The sequence below is a fragment of the Anomaloglossus baeobatrachus genome, chromosome 2 (assembly GCF_048569485.1).
Source record: "Anomaloglossus baeobatrachus isolate aAnoBae1 chromosome 2, aAnoBae1.hap1, whole genome shotgun sequence".
In the NCBI taxonomy this organism is placed as follows: domain Eukaryota; kingdom Metazoa; phylum Chordata; class Amphibia; order Anura; family Aromobatidae; genus Anomaloglossus; species Anomaloglossus baeobatrachus.
This window is the reverse complement of record NC_134354.1, coordinates 700,528,834-700,543,549: the sequence shown is the minus strand read 5'-3', so window position 1 is coordinate 700,543,549 and position 14,716 is coordinate 700,528,834. Positions and strand designations below refer to the sequence as shown.

Here is a 14,716-nt window from a genome sequence, read left to right as displayed (position 1 = left end):
GTCCCCGTGGACACATAGCCTTAAAATGTTAGAAGGGTTAAAAATATAGCAGCAATTTTTTTTACTTTTTTCAAGGAAATTTACAAAACTTATTTTTTTTTTATGCCCAATTTAGTTTTCTAGTAAGGCTATGTGCGCTTCAGAGCGCAGCTGAAAAGCTCCGTTCTGAAGCGCATGGTGCCGGCAGAGAACGTGCGCTCTGCATGCAGCTCCTGCCATAGACAGAGCAGGGGCTGCCGGCAAAGCGAACGGAAGAAGTGACATGACATGACATGTCACTTCTTAGAACGCGCGCTTCGGGCAGCAGCCGAAGCGCTGCGCTCTAAGACGCCACTTGCGCACGGCCCCTGCACAATCTCCATAGATTATGCAGGGGACGCAGGACGCATGCAGTTACGCTGCGCTACAAATCGCAGCGTAACTGCATGTAATTACGCAACGTGCGCACATAGCTTGACTTTGCGGGACTTATATATTGATATAATCCCCCCCAAGTGATACCATTTTAAAATCAGCCCCCCTCAACATATTCCACACTGGTGTCAATTATTTTATTAACTATTCAGCTGCTTTTCAAGAATGAATGCAAAGTGACACAAGTGAGGTAAGTGGGCATATCCTCTGTACTGTACAACCTAGCAGTATATTTTATTAATATCGTTCATTTTATAAATCAACAGTGAAAGTAAGAAAATATCTTATTGGAGAAATAGGCTTTTTCCCAAATGATCAATTTTTTCAGTCCTTAAAAATTGCTTAAATCTGTCTCCAAATCTGTTTTAAAGGGAATCAGATAGGTGGAAAAATGCGATTAACCTGCAGATATGGGGTTAATCTGCAGGTTAATAGCATACTGAACCTGCCCAGCACCTGCACATTAAATCCTGCTGTCGGGAGGAAATGAGCTTTAATCCTCCTGGCAGCATTCTGATTTCAGTCACAAGGGCGGTGCCGGCAAGGGTTCAGTCACCGCTCTGTGTATGGAGAGCGGTGGCTGTATCCGCCACTCCCGCACTGACTGACAGCCGGGTCTAATATAGAGTGGCTGTCAGTCAGTACAGGGGGCGTGGTTACAGCTGCTGCTCTCCATACACAGAACGGTGACTGAACCTGCGCCAGCGCCGCCCCCTTTTATGAAACCAGAACGCTGCTGGGAGGATTACATTTCATTCCTCCTGGCAGTGGAGTTTAAGGCAAGATTCAATCGCTATTAACCTGCAGATTGACACCATATCTGCAGGTTAATAGCATTTTTTACATCACAGGGTCCCTGTTGGTGAGGAATCAAATTACACCTGCTGCCTATAAAAGTCTATGGCGAGAGGAGGGGGAAATGCTGGAGGGAGACGGCCACAGAAAGAGACACTGCTGAGGCTTCTTATTCAAAAGGACAAACTGATAAAAATGCAGAATGCAAGTCATATAATGGCCAGAAAAAGTGTTGTCCCCCCTGTACACATATGACATCTGAGAAATTACTTGAAAGTGCAATTATACTTTCATTTACTACTGAATTTGGCTAAAACAGCTGAAAATCCCCTGAAGTTCTTATTGGTGTTTTTTTCCCATTTTGAAGCAATCTTGGTATAACTTCACTGCTTCTAATATGAAAAATAAGCACTTTAGTAAATAATGTACCATGACATGTCTACAGCTCCTATGCAGATCTATGCGTCTCTATGACAACAGACTACAAAACAAACCCTGTGTAGTCATACTTTCGCCCATCTGTTTCCTACCTCTTGGCAACCTACCAGAGTTGATGTGAATCAAGTCTCAGGACTTGGACCATCGGCCATATCGTTATATCGTTAATCTGGCCGTTGGACAGGCACCCTGAGAAGTGCCTATGACCCCCCGGCATCTGCTGCTCACCTTGTGATGAGCCGGCCACATGGAGGGATGTAGCCTCAGGAACAGATCATACTGGCTCTGTCAACAAAATGCTTTGTTATTAAGCAGATAAATACATTTTGAAGTACAATACCTCGGGTTCCTTTTTGGTCTGAACATCTTTGAAAGTGGGAAAAACCTCCATCCACAGACTTAATAGTGTGAATAAATTGACTTTAGAAAGCCTTGGGACTTGGCCTACAACACAAAAGATACAAAATATCAAAATACGCACAATGTACTGTCTCATGTTACCAGATTCAATTAGTTGAAAAATAATGTTATGGCAGCAGATTTAAAGGGAAGCTGTCAGGTAATTTATGCGTTCTAACCTACAAGCAGGGTGCCTTGCTTGCTTCTAGTCTTCAGACGCGCTCTGCGCATGCTCAGGAGACGCCTGCGGTTCCAGTCATGCGCAGAGCGCGTCTGAAGAAGAGAAGCAAGCTCCCGGATAACAAGGCTGTGGGAATGGTAAATGCGCACGCGCGGGATCTAAAGTAGCGACGGTTACGTCGCTGATGTAAATCCATGGTATCACACCCACAGGGGCGTGATGTCTGAAAACTTGCAAACTCCCACAGGGCGATGTGACACCCATGGGGCTACAGCCTCTGCTCATTTACATAGGGTACACATAAGTAATAAAACATTTTTATACATTCACATTACACAATATTACAACACAGGGATGGGTAGGAAAGGGTTACTAGCACACACATCACCCTGCTTGTAGGTTAGAACACAAATTACCTGACAGTTTTCCTTTAAGAATATAATATTTTTTTATTTCTATAGCACCAACATATTCCGTAGCACTTTATTTGCCATTGTTTTTATTGTCAGGACTTTGTTTCTCCTTTACAAATGAGTTTGATTCACTTTTTTGTCTTCATCCAATAATCTGTAAACCATGACTGATGCTCCATTAGAAGAATGCAACTGTTTAAAGGGTTTCTCCACTTTTAGAAAAGTCATCCTCGAATGATTGTATAATAGTAAAAAAAAAAAAAAAAAAATACACTCTCTCCTCCTCCTCCTCCTGCTGCTGTGCTGGGGTTGGAGTCAGGCTGACACCTATGCTGGTGAAGTGACAATGACAGTAAAGCGGGCTTTACACGCTACGATATCGTTAATGTTTTATCGTCGGGGTCACATCGTTAGTGACGCACATCCGGCATCATTAACATTATCGCAGCGTGTGACACTTATGTGCGACCTAAAACGTTCGCAAAAGTGGCAAAAATCGTTTGCCGTGCAGAGGTCGTCCTAAAACCAAAAATCGTTCACCTCTCATTAGCGATGTTGTTTGTCGTTCCTGCGGCACCACACATCGCTGTGTGTGACACCGCAGGAGCGAAGAACCTCACCTTACCTGCGTCCACCGACAATGCGGAAGGAAGGAGGTGGGCGGGATGTTTACGTCCCGCTCATCTCCGCCCCTCCGCTTCTATTGGACGGCTGCCGTGTGACGTCGCTGTGACGCCGCACGACCCGCCCCCTTAGAAAGGAGGCGGATCACCAGCCAGAGCAACGTCGCAGGGCAGGTAAGCCATGTGACGGGGGAGCGCGATTTTGTGCGCGATGGGTAGCGATATGCCCGTCTCGCACAATCGATTGGGGGCGGGTACGCACGATAGTGATATCGTTACCGATATCGCTACCGTGAAAAGCCCCCTTAAGGGTATGGGCCCACAATCCACATACGCTGCGTTCTGGAAGCAGCGTGTATTCTTCTGAGGAGATGCGAGCATTGTCCGCAGGAGAACGCAACGTCTGTTCTCATGATCAGGGTTATGGGCGCTGCTGACTTTCGCTATGTTCTCTCTGCTGAGACCACTCACATCTCCGCAGCATAAATTGACATGCTGCAGCTTGGAAAGCAGTGCCGCTGGTCAGTTTACGCTGCAGAGAAAAGAAGAACAGTGGGCATAGGATTTCTAGAAATCCCATCCACTGTGCTTCTACTGTACAACGCAGCGTTTTGCACGCAGCAAAAGAAGGGAATTTTGTTTACTTACCGTAAATTCCTTTTCTTCTAGCTCCAATTGGGAGACCCAGACAATTGGGTGTATAGGCTATGCCTCCGGAGGCCGCACAAAGTATTACACTTAAAAGTGTTAAGCCCCTCCCCTTCTGCCTATACACCCCCCGTGCTCCCACGGGCTCCTCAGTTTTGGTGCAAAAGCAAGAAGGAGGAAAAGAATTAAAAACTGGTTTAAAGTAACTTCAATCCGAAGGAATATCGGAGAACTGAAACCATTCAACATGAACAACATGTGTACACAAAAAAACAGGGGCGGGCGCTGGGTCTCCCAATTGGAGCTAGAAGAAAAGGAATTTACGGTAAGTAAACAAAATTCCCTTCTTCTTTGTCGCTCCATTGGGAGACCCAGACAATTGGGACGTCCAAAAGCAGTCCCTGGGTGGGTAAAATGATACCTTGTAAGAGAGCCGTAAAACGGCCTCTCCCTATAGGTGGGCAACCGCCGCCTGAAGGACTCGTCTACCTAGGCTGGCATCCGCCGAAGCATAGGTATGCACCTGATAGTGTTTCGTGAAAGTGTGCAGGCTCGACCAGGTAGCCGCCTGACACACCTGCTGAGCCGTAGCCTGGTGCCTCAAAGCCCAGGACGCGCCCACGGCTCTGGTAGAATGGGCCTTCAGCCCTGAGGGAACCGGAAGCCCAGCTGAACGGTAGGCTTCGAGAATTGGCTCCTTGATCCACCGAGCCAAGGTTGATTTGGAAGCCTGTGACCCTTTACGCTGGCCAGCGACAAGGACAAAGAGTGCATCCGAGCGGCGCAGGGGCGCCGTACGAGAAATGTAGAGTCTGAGTGCTCTCACCAGATCTAACAAGTGCAAATCCTTTTCACATTGGTGAACTGGATGAGGACAAAAAGAAGGTAAGGAGATATCCTGATTGAGATGAAAGGGGGATACCACCTTAGGGAGAAATTCCGGAACCGGACGCAGAACCACCTTGTCCTGGTGAAAAACCAGGAAGGGGGCTTTGCATGACAGCGCTGCTAGCTCAGACACTCTCCGAAGTGAAGTGACTGCTACTAGAAAAACCACTTTCTGCGAAAGTCGGGAGAGGGAAATATCTCTCATTGGCTCGAATGGTGGTTTCTGAAGAGCCATCAGCACCCTGTTCAGATCCCAGGGTTCTAACGGCCGCTTGTAAGGAGGAACGATGTGACAAACCCCCTGCAGGAACGTGCGTACCTGTGGAAGTCTGGCTAGGCGCTTCTGGAAAAACACAGAGAGCGCTGAGACTTGTCCCTTAAGGGAGCCGAGCGACAAACCCTTTTCCAGTCCAGATTGAAGGAAGGACAGAAAAGTGGGCAAGGCAAAAGGCCAGGGCGAAAAAACCCTGAGCAGAGCACCACGACAGAAAAATTTTCCACGTCCTGTGGTAGATCTTGGCGGACGTTGGTTTCCTAGCCTGTCTCATAGTGGCAATGACGTCTTGAGATAACCCTGAAGACGCTAGGATCCAGGACTCAATGGCCACACAGTCAGGTTGAGGGCCGCAGAATTCAGATGGAAAAACGGCCCTTGAGATAGCAAGTCTGGTCGGTCTGGTAGTGCCCACGGTTGGCCGACCGTGAGATGCCACAGATCCGGGTACCACGACCGCCTCGGCCAGTCTGGAGCGACGAGGATGACGCGGCGGCAGTCGGCCCTGATCTTGCGTAACACTCTGGGCAACAGTGCCAGCGGAGGAAACACATAAGGGAGCTGAAACTGCGACCAATCCTGAACTAAGGCGTCTGCCGCCAGAGCTCTGGGATCTTGAGACCGTGCCATGAACACCGGTACCTTGTTCTGGTGCCGGGACGCCATGAGGTCGACGTCCGGCACCCCCCAGCGGCAACAGATCTCCTGAAACACGTCCGGGTGAAGGGACCATTCCCCTGCGTCCATGCCCTGGCGACTGAGATAGTCTGCTTCCCAGTTTTCCACGCCTGGAATGTGAACTGCAGAGATGGTGGAGGCCGTGGCTTCCACCCACATCAAAATCCGCCGGACTTCCTGGAAGGCTTGCCGACTGCGTGTGCCGCCTTGGTGATTGATGTATGCCACCGCTGTGGAATTGTCCGACTGAATTCTGATCTGCTTGCCTTCCAGCCACTGCTGGAACGCCTTCAGGGCAAGATACACTGCCCGTATTTCCAGAACATTGATCTGAAGCGAGGACTCTTGCTGGGTCCACGTACCCTGAGCCCTGTGGTGGAGAAAAAACACTCCCCACCCTGACAGACTCGCGTCCGTCGTGACCACCTCCCAGGATGGGGGTAGGAAGGATTTCCCCTTCGATAATGAAGTGGGAAGAAGCCACCACCGAAGGGAAGCTTTGGTCGCCTGAGAGAGGGAGACGTTCCTGTCGAGGGACGTCGGCTTCCTGTCCCATTTGCGTAGGATGTCCCATTGAAGTGGACGCAGGTGAAACTGCGCGAACGGAACTGCCTCCATTGCTGCCACCATCTTCCCCAGGAAGTGCATGAGGCGCCTCAAGGGGTGTGACTGGCCTTGAAGGAGAGATTGTACCCCTGTCTGTAGAGACCGCTGCTTGATCAGTGGAAGCTTCACTATCGCTGAGAGGGTATGAAACTCCATGCCAAGATATGTCAGCGATTGGGCCGGTGTCAGATTTGACTTTGGAAAATTGATGATCCACCCGAAACTCTGGAGAGTCTCCAGGGTAGCGTTGAGGCTGTGTTGGCATGCCTCTAGAGAGGGTGCCTTGATCAACGGATCGTCCAAGTACGGGATCACCGAGTGACCCTGAGAGTGGAGGACCGCTACTACAGTAGCCATCACCTTGGTGAAAACCCGTGGGGCTGTTGCCAGGCCGAACGGCAGTGCCACGAACTGCAGGTGTTCGTTTTCTATGGCGAAGCGCAAGAAGCGCTGGTGCTCTGGAGCAATCGGTACGTGGAGATATGCATCCTTGATATCGATCGATGCAAGGAAATCTCCTTGGGACATTGAGGCGATGACGGAGCGGAGGGATTCCATCCGGAACCGCCTGGTCTTTACGTGTTTGTTGAGAAGTTTCAGGTCCAGGACAGGACGGAAAGACCCGTCCTTCTTTGGGACCACAAACAAGTTGGAGTAAAAACCGTGACCCTGTTGCTGAATAGGAACAGGGACCACCACTCCTTCTGCCTTCAGAGTGCCCAGCGCCTGCAGAAGAGCCTCGGCTCGCTCGGGAGGCGGGGATGACCTGAAGAATCGAGTCGGGGGACGAGAGGTGAACTCTATCTTGTAACCGTGAGACAGAATGTCTCTCACCCAACGGTCTTTTACCCGTGGCAGCCAGGTGTCGCAAAAGCGGGAGAGCCTGCCACCGACCGAAGATGCGGAGTGGGGAGGCCGAAAGTCATGAGGAAGCCGCTTTGGTAGCGGCACCTCCGGTGGCCTTTTTAGGACGTGACTTAGACCGCCATGCATCAGAGTTCCTTTGATCTTTCTGAGGCCTTGTGGACGAGGAGAATTGGGACCTGCCCGCGCCCCGAAAGGACCGAAAACTCGACTGCCCCCTCCTCTGTTGGGGTATTTTCGGTTTGGGCTGGGGTAAGGATGTATCCTTTCCCTTGGATTGTTTGATGATTTCATCCAAACGCTCGCCAAACAATCGGTTGGCAGAAATTGGCAAACTGGTTAAGCGCTTTTTGGAAACAGAATCTGCCTTCCATTCCCGTAGCCACAAGGCCCTGCGGAGTACCACCGAATTGGCGGCTGCAACCGCCGTACGGCTCGCAGAGTCCAGAACAGCATTAATAGCGTAAGACGCAAATGCCGAAGTCTGTGTGGTTATGGACGCCACCTGTGGCGCGGACGTGCGTGTGGCTGCGTCGATTTGCGCTTGACCTGCTGAGATAGCTTGCAGCGCCCATACGGCTGCGAATGCTGGGGCAAAAGAAGCGCCGATAGCTTCATAGATGGATTTCAACCAGAGCTCCATCTGCCTGTCAGTGGCATCTTTGAGTGAAGCCCCGTCTTCCACTGCAAGTATGGATCTAGCTGCCAGTCTGGAGATTGGAGGATCCACTTTGGGACACTGAGCCCAACTTTTGACCACGTCAGGGGGAAAGGGATAACGTGTATCCTTAAGGCGCTTAGAAAAACGCTTATCTGGACAAGCATGGTGATTCTGGACTGCCTCTCTGAAATCAGAGTGGTCCAGAAACATACTCGGTGTACGCTTGGGAAACCTGAAACGGAATTTCTCCTGCTGTGAAGCTGACTCCTCCACCGGAGGAGCTGAGGGAGAAATATCCAACATACGATTGATGGACGCAATAAGGTCGTTCACTATGGCGTCCCCGTCCGGAGTATCAAGATTGAGAGCGGCCTCAGGATCAGAATCCTGATCAGCTGTGTCCGCATCATCAACTAGAGATTCCCCCCGCTGAGACCCTGAACAATATGAGGAGGTCAAGGGAATTGTCAAGCGAGCTCGCTTAGTCGGTCTGGGGCCGGGGTCTGTGTCAGAACCCTCAGCCTGGGATCCATGACACACCCCAGGAGGACATTGTTGGTCCAACTGAGGTGGGCCAGGGGACAAAGATTCAACAGAGTCCCTGTGCTGAGATACCGGCCTGGACTGCAAGGCTTCTAGTATCTCAGCCATAGTCTCAGAGAGTTTTGCAAACTCTGTCCCCGTCACCTGAACAGTGTCAGCAGGTGGCTCCCCCTGGGCCCCCCTTAGCAGAGGCTCTAGCTGAGTAAGTGCCACAGGGGCCGAACAGTGCACACAATGAGGGTCAGTGGAACCTGCCGGTAGCGGGGTCATACATGCGGCGCAGGCAGCATAATAAGCCTGTGTTTTGGCACCCCTGCCTTTCGTGGGCGCCATGCTATTATCTTCCCTGAGTAACACAATAGGGTATATAGCCAGAAATCAACTGTGCACCATACAGTGTAAAATATGTATACCATAAACATATAATGTCACACTACTGCACAATGGGGCTAGCACCACAGGTGCTGCTTACCACCCGCTTAAAGCGGTTGTGAGGCCACCAGAGTCCCTGCCTGAGTCTCCCAGACTTTGTCCCCCTCTGTAGCGTCCAAGGAGCTGACAGGAATGGCTGCCGGCGTCCTGAGGAGAGGTGGGAGCCGTGGGCGTGGCTCAGAAAGTGTGGGAGCTGGTGCCTGCACTGTGCACAGTGAGGGGAGTGGAGTATGCAAAGCATGCTCCAGCCCTCAGTGCTGCTCGTTCTGTGCAGCGTCCCGCCCTTCCCCTGCCTGTCAGGGCTGTGGGCGGGAGGAAAGGAAACTAGGCCGCAAAAAGCCGGGGACTCTAGTAATAAACGCGGCCGCCGTAAAAGCGCGGCCGGCGCGAAAGTCCCCGGTGCACTACAAGTCCCAGCCGCGCCGCAGTGTTTCCCTGGCAGCGGCGGTTAGTGCGGCAGTCCCTATACATAAACACACTCAGCAGCGCTGAGTGTGTAATGGCACATATTAACCCGGTCAGCGCCGCGGTCCCCGGTGCACTAGCACACCCAGCAATGCTGGAGTGTTGCTGTGCGCGGTCCCCACGGGGACACAGAGTACCTCCAAGTAGCAGGGCCATGTCCCTGAACGATACCCGGCTCCTATCCAGCAGTCTCCCAGGAGTTGTGGATGAAGCACGGTCTCAGTGCCTGGAGACCGATAGGATCCCACTTCACCAGAGCCCTGAGGGGGATGGGGAAGGAAATCAGCATGTGGGCTCCAGCCTCCGTACCCGCAATGGATACCTCAACCTTAACTACACCGCCGACAAGAGTGGGGTGAGAAGGGAGCATGCTGGGGGCCCTATATGGGCCCACTTTTCTTCCATCCGATATAGTCAACAGCTGCTGCTGACCAATCTGTGGAGCTGTGCGTGCGTGTCTGACCTCCTTCGCACAAAGCAAAAAACTGAGGAGCCCGTGGGAGCACGGGGGGTGTATAGGCAGAAGGGGAGGGGCTTAACACTTTTAAGTGTAATACTTTGTGCGGCCTCCGGAGGCATAGCCTATACACCCAATTGTCTGGGTCTCCCAATGGAGCGACAAAGAAAAATGCTGCAAATACTGATTGTTGGAACCCGGCCTTACACCTTTCCTGCACAATAGTGAGTCTGACTCCAACACCTTGTGACAGCACATGCACAGCAGGAGAAGATGGGCGTGTGCCACTATGGAGGCATATTAGCAGAGTAGTGAAGAGCTGTGCTGGATGAAACCTCTCCTGCAGAGGTGCCAAACTGACCTGCACCACCGTCCCCGTACTCACGCCCCACCGATGCGATGAGACTGCGGGTGGGCTGGTCAGTGAGGTTACCATAGCAGACACATGCTGTGCAGTCTGCCCCTCACTCCTCTCTGAGCGCTGAGGCTTGGTGAGGCTGTGATGTGATTGGTGCTGGGTGATTGCAGCCACAGCCCGGACTCCTCTCCTCCGTCTCCTGTTAATCTTAGGCTGCTTTCACACTACGTTTTTTTAACATCCGTCATGAACGTTTTTTTAACGCAAAAACGGATCCAGTGCAAATGAGTTTTCATTTCAATGCATTTGCAATGGACTCGCGTCAACATGCGTTCACATGTTTGCGTGCGTTATAGTGAGAATCGAGCGACTTGCAGTTTTTTAACTTTTATCAAAAACGCTACATGTAGCGTTTTTGAGCTGCGTCCAAATACTGCAAATTGCTGGATCCTGACTATACTGCACGCAAACGCATGTGAACGCTGGCATGCTGATAGACAGGATCTACTGAGCATGCCCAGAAACCAGCCTCGCGTGATCAGTCCCTCTCTCCACCTCCCTCTCCACTCTCCCCCGCCTGAGAGCGGAGGACGCTCGTAACCAAGGTAAACATCGGTCTTAATTACCCGATGTTTACGTTGGTTACGTGTGCAGGGAGCAACAGCCATGCTCCTAGCAGCTGCGGATGCTCGTAACCAATGTAAATATCGGGTATCCAAGCAAGTTACCCGATGCTTACCTTGGTTATGAGCCTTCGCAGCTGTCAGATGTCGGCTCCCAGTCTATCACGTTCAATTCCCCTCACTCCCGATCACATGACTCCAATGCCCGCCCATAAACTTAAAGTGACAGGATCCTGCAAAATAACACATGCGTTTGCATGCGTTTTTTTGCTGTAAAAGCAGGATCCGCTTTTGCAGCAAAAAAATGTTCATGACGCATGTTAAAAAAACGTAGTGTGAAAGCAGCCTAATTATTAATCTTATCGTTGACAAGACGCCTTCCTGAAACTCAGAACACTAGAAAAAGCAATTTTCTTTTTTAAATACTATTTTATGTGAAAGTGATATGTGTAATAGAAAAGTGGATCTATATGCAGCAATATTGGGAGACTCAGGAATTGGTTCCGTAGAATATGGGACAGGGGGACATTTTTAAAAGTGCAAAACTTCATAGAAAGGGGGCGCAGGCGAGCGAGGCCAAGAAATGCAATAAAATTTACTCTACAAAAGTGGTGTAAATACAATAGAATTGTAAGTCAGTCCGTGATTGTAATTCATTTCTATGGTGGTGCGTGTAAGCTGAAAACTTTGCCAAACTCATTAAGAGGCACACGCTGTTTCAGGTCACAATCACACGTCACTGTTCAGACACCAAATCCAGGAGTGGAGAGAAAAGCTATAAATGAAAGATTCTCCTGCTCTGTATTTTGGAGACGCTGCTGGTTTTGGCAAATACTGATGACATACTGATCAAAAATGGTATTGTATCTCGTGTACATGTGCATGAGGCTGGAGTATGGACCGGTAAATCGTCTGGGTAGAGTGGCAGTAGGGTGGGTCCTGGGCACCCCGGTCCGATACTGTGCCCGTATATGCCGGACGTTGTACAATACCGGATGTCAGGACATGTACGGTGGCTGCACTGCCTCTCAGCCTGGGCCGCGGAGTTTGATATTGCACCATGCCACCAGTCTCGATGACACTGCACACTTACTGTGTTCTCACACTGCTGTCATGTTGCTTTTTCTCGGCAAAACCCGCTGGCCAGGACCGAGGAGGAAATAAACGCCACCCTCCCCCAGAAGGGGTGAACGCTGACTTAGGCCTCTTTCACACGTTCGTGAAAATCACGCACGTTTTTCATGGACGTGTCAAAGGTGCATATTGCCCTCCGTGTGCCATATTTATGGCACACGTGTGTTCTCCGTGTGCTATCCGTGATAACACAAGGAGAACAGGAACTTTCTGCTCACCTGTCGCTGCTGTCCATGGTGCTGATCTATGGTCCCCGGCCCTGCCGACTCCCCACTAAAGCTGCTTCCGGTCCTCAGTGCAGTGCATATACAATGAGCATAATGAGCGGGGGTTGGAAGCAAGTCACAGCAGCGGCAGAGACAGCAGTGCTGGAGAAGGTGAGTAGAAATTCCTGTTCATTCACAGATGCGTGTGTTTTCTCCGGTGCGTGTCACATGGATCACATTCGTGCGGTCCGTGTGACACCCGAAATGCCGGAGAAAAACAGACATGCCTACATGTGGAGCACATCGTCCATGGCAAAACACGCACATGAGCGCAGACCCATTGCTTTTAATGGGTCTTCGTGTGCCCATGTCTCCGGCACGTGATGAAACAGACAAAACATGTACCAGAGACACGGACATGTGAAGGAGGCCTCACACTCAGTGTGGTCTGGGGTCTGATTAAGCTGAGAACAAGTATAACGCTGGGGCTGTCAGCAACTCTAAAGGGGGTGTTACACACAGCGATGTCGCTGGTGAAAGCACCCGCCCCTGTCGTTTGTGTGTCATGGGCAAATCGCTGCCCGTGGCGCACAATATCGTTCTGAGCCGTCACACGGGACTTACCTGTCTAGCGACGTCGCTGTTGCTGGAGAACCGCCTCCTTTCTACTGGGGTGGTTCGTGCGGCGTCACAGCGGCCGTCCAATAGAAACGGAGGGGCAGAGATGAGCGGACGTAACATTCCGCCCACCTCCTTCCTTCCGCATTGCCAGCGGCCGCAGGTAAGCTGCAGTCCGTCGTTCCCGGGGTGTCACACATAGCGATGTGTGCTGCCTCGGGAACGACGAACAACCTGCGTGCTCAACAATCAATGATTTTTTAAAAAGGAACGACGTGTCAACGATGGACGATTTGGTGAGTATTTTCCATCGTTAATGGTCGTTCGTGCGTGTCACACGCAACGACGTTGCTAACGAGGCCGGATGTGCGTCACGGAATCCGTGACCCCGGCGATATATTGTTAGTTACGTCGTTGCGTGTGACACGGCCTTAAGTCCTAAAGTCGAAAATGTAAAAATGCCAATAAATGAGAAGAAATAAAACAAACAACACAAATAATGAAAAATCATTTTCAGGTCTTGTCTGCGCTAAATGTAATGTCTCCCAGTGGTTTGGATTTACTAGAAATAACCAAACAGATGTTCTTTTCCAGTTGTTCTCCTGGACCCAGCCGCTCCGTGATCTGCAAGTAATGGACACCGTTCAGCCACAAGACTGCTGCCATCGATCGGTGATAAGCTGCAGCAGTTGGAGACTCGTCATAGGACGACTGCTGCAGACAATCACAGGCCACAGCAGTCCTCTGGCTGGCGAATGGCGGTCACCACTTTTGGTGCTTATGCAGAACATGGATCCATTTCTGGATTTGGGGGCCCCAGTATGAATTTTGCTCAGGTCCGCAATTTGCCTAAGATCGGCCCTGACCAGATTTAAATGAGCCTTGGATATTTACTGAGTTGCCACCAAGGTTGTCCGGCTGCCCCTCAGCGCCATGGCTGCTGCCCCCGAGCTCCATGGTTGCTGCCCCTCAGTTGAATGGCTGCTCCCCCCAAGCTCCATGGCAGCTGCTGCTGCCCCCCGAGCTCCATGATTGCTGCCCCCCAGTTGAATGGCTGCTGCCCCCTAATCTCCATGGTTACTGCTGCCCCCCAATCTCCATGGTTACTGCTGCCCCCAAGCTCCATGGTTACTGCTGACCCCCAGCTCCATGGCTGCTGCTGCCCCCAAGCTCCATGGTTACTGCTGCCCTCCAATCTCCATGGTTACTGCTGCCCTCCAATCTCCATGGTTACTGCTGCCCTCCAATCTCCATGGTTACTGCTGACCCCCAGCTCCATGGCTGCTGCCCCCCCCCCCCCCCATTCTCCATGGTTACTGCTGCCCTCCACCCCCAGGTCCATGGCTACTGCCCCCGACTTGAATGGCTGCTCCCCCAATCTCCATGGCTGCTGCCCCCAAGCTCCATGGTTACTGCTGCCCTCCCCCCAGCTCCATGATTGTTGCTGCCCGTCCTGCAGCACTGATCGCACTCACCCTGCATGCTGTCAGTCTGTGTCCCGGTGGAGGAGCAGGTGCCCGCGGGCTCCGGGCTCCTGTACATCTGGGGAGCCGGGCGTCCTCTCCGCTACACGTCTGCATTACCAGCAGGACATGGCTGGCTGCCGACACTCCCACGGGACATGTCAGGTAAACAGACGCCACACAGGTCACTTGGTTTCTCGGACAGTGAAACCTGCAAAGCGTAAGTCACCGCGGCCATCGACTCGGAGACCACACACAGCAGATGCACATTGTAGTCCACGCCAAAATGGCCGCTACACATCTGCGCTGTAGGGACTTGTCCAGTCTGTAGTTTTGCATCTGTGGTTTGTGACTGGAATATGAGAGGATTCTGCATTGAATTGTATTTTAGTTTGTTGAAATGTATTACTATGTAGGTGAGAAAAGTGCAGAGCAAAAGCTGGAAAGTGATAATGTATGTAAGGTAAGAGCACAATGAAGCCAGATATTGGGGTATTCTCCAGAATTCCGCTGCCAAAGTCAACTCTACTAAAAC

General features: G+C 51.2%; 1 protein-coding gene across 1 annotated transcript in view; it reads right to left on the bottom strand.

Moving 5' to 3' along the window:
* Positions 1 to 14,450, bottom strand: part of CDADC1 (cytidine and dCMP deaminase domain containing 1) — a 66,155-nt gene extending 51,705 nt beyond the window's left edge. The window contains exons 1-2 of the mRNA XM_075337272.1: positions 14,194 to 14,450; positions 1,988 to 2,091 (exon numbers count right to left, since the gene is read on the bottom strand). Coding sequence (XP_075193387.1) covers positions 1,988 to 2,091; positions 14,194 to 14,260 — 171 coding nt within the window. The 5' untranslated portion in view covers positions 14,261 to 14,450. The remainder of the gene's footprint in view (positions 1 to 1,987; positions 2,092 to 14,193) is intronic.
* Between the last annotated feature and the right edge of the window lie 266 nt (positions 14,451 to 14,716).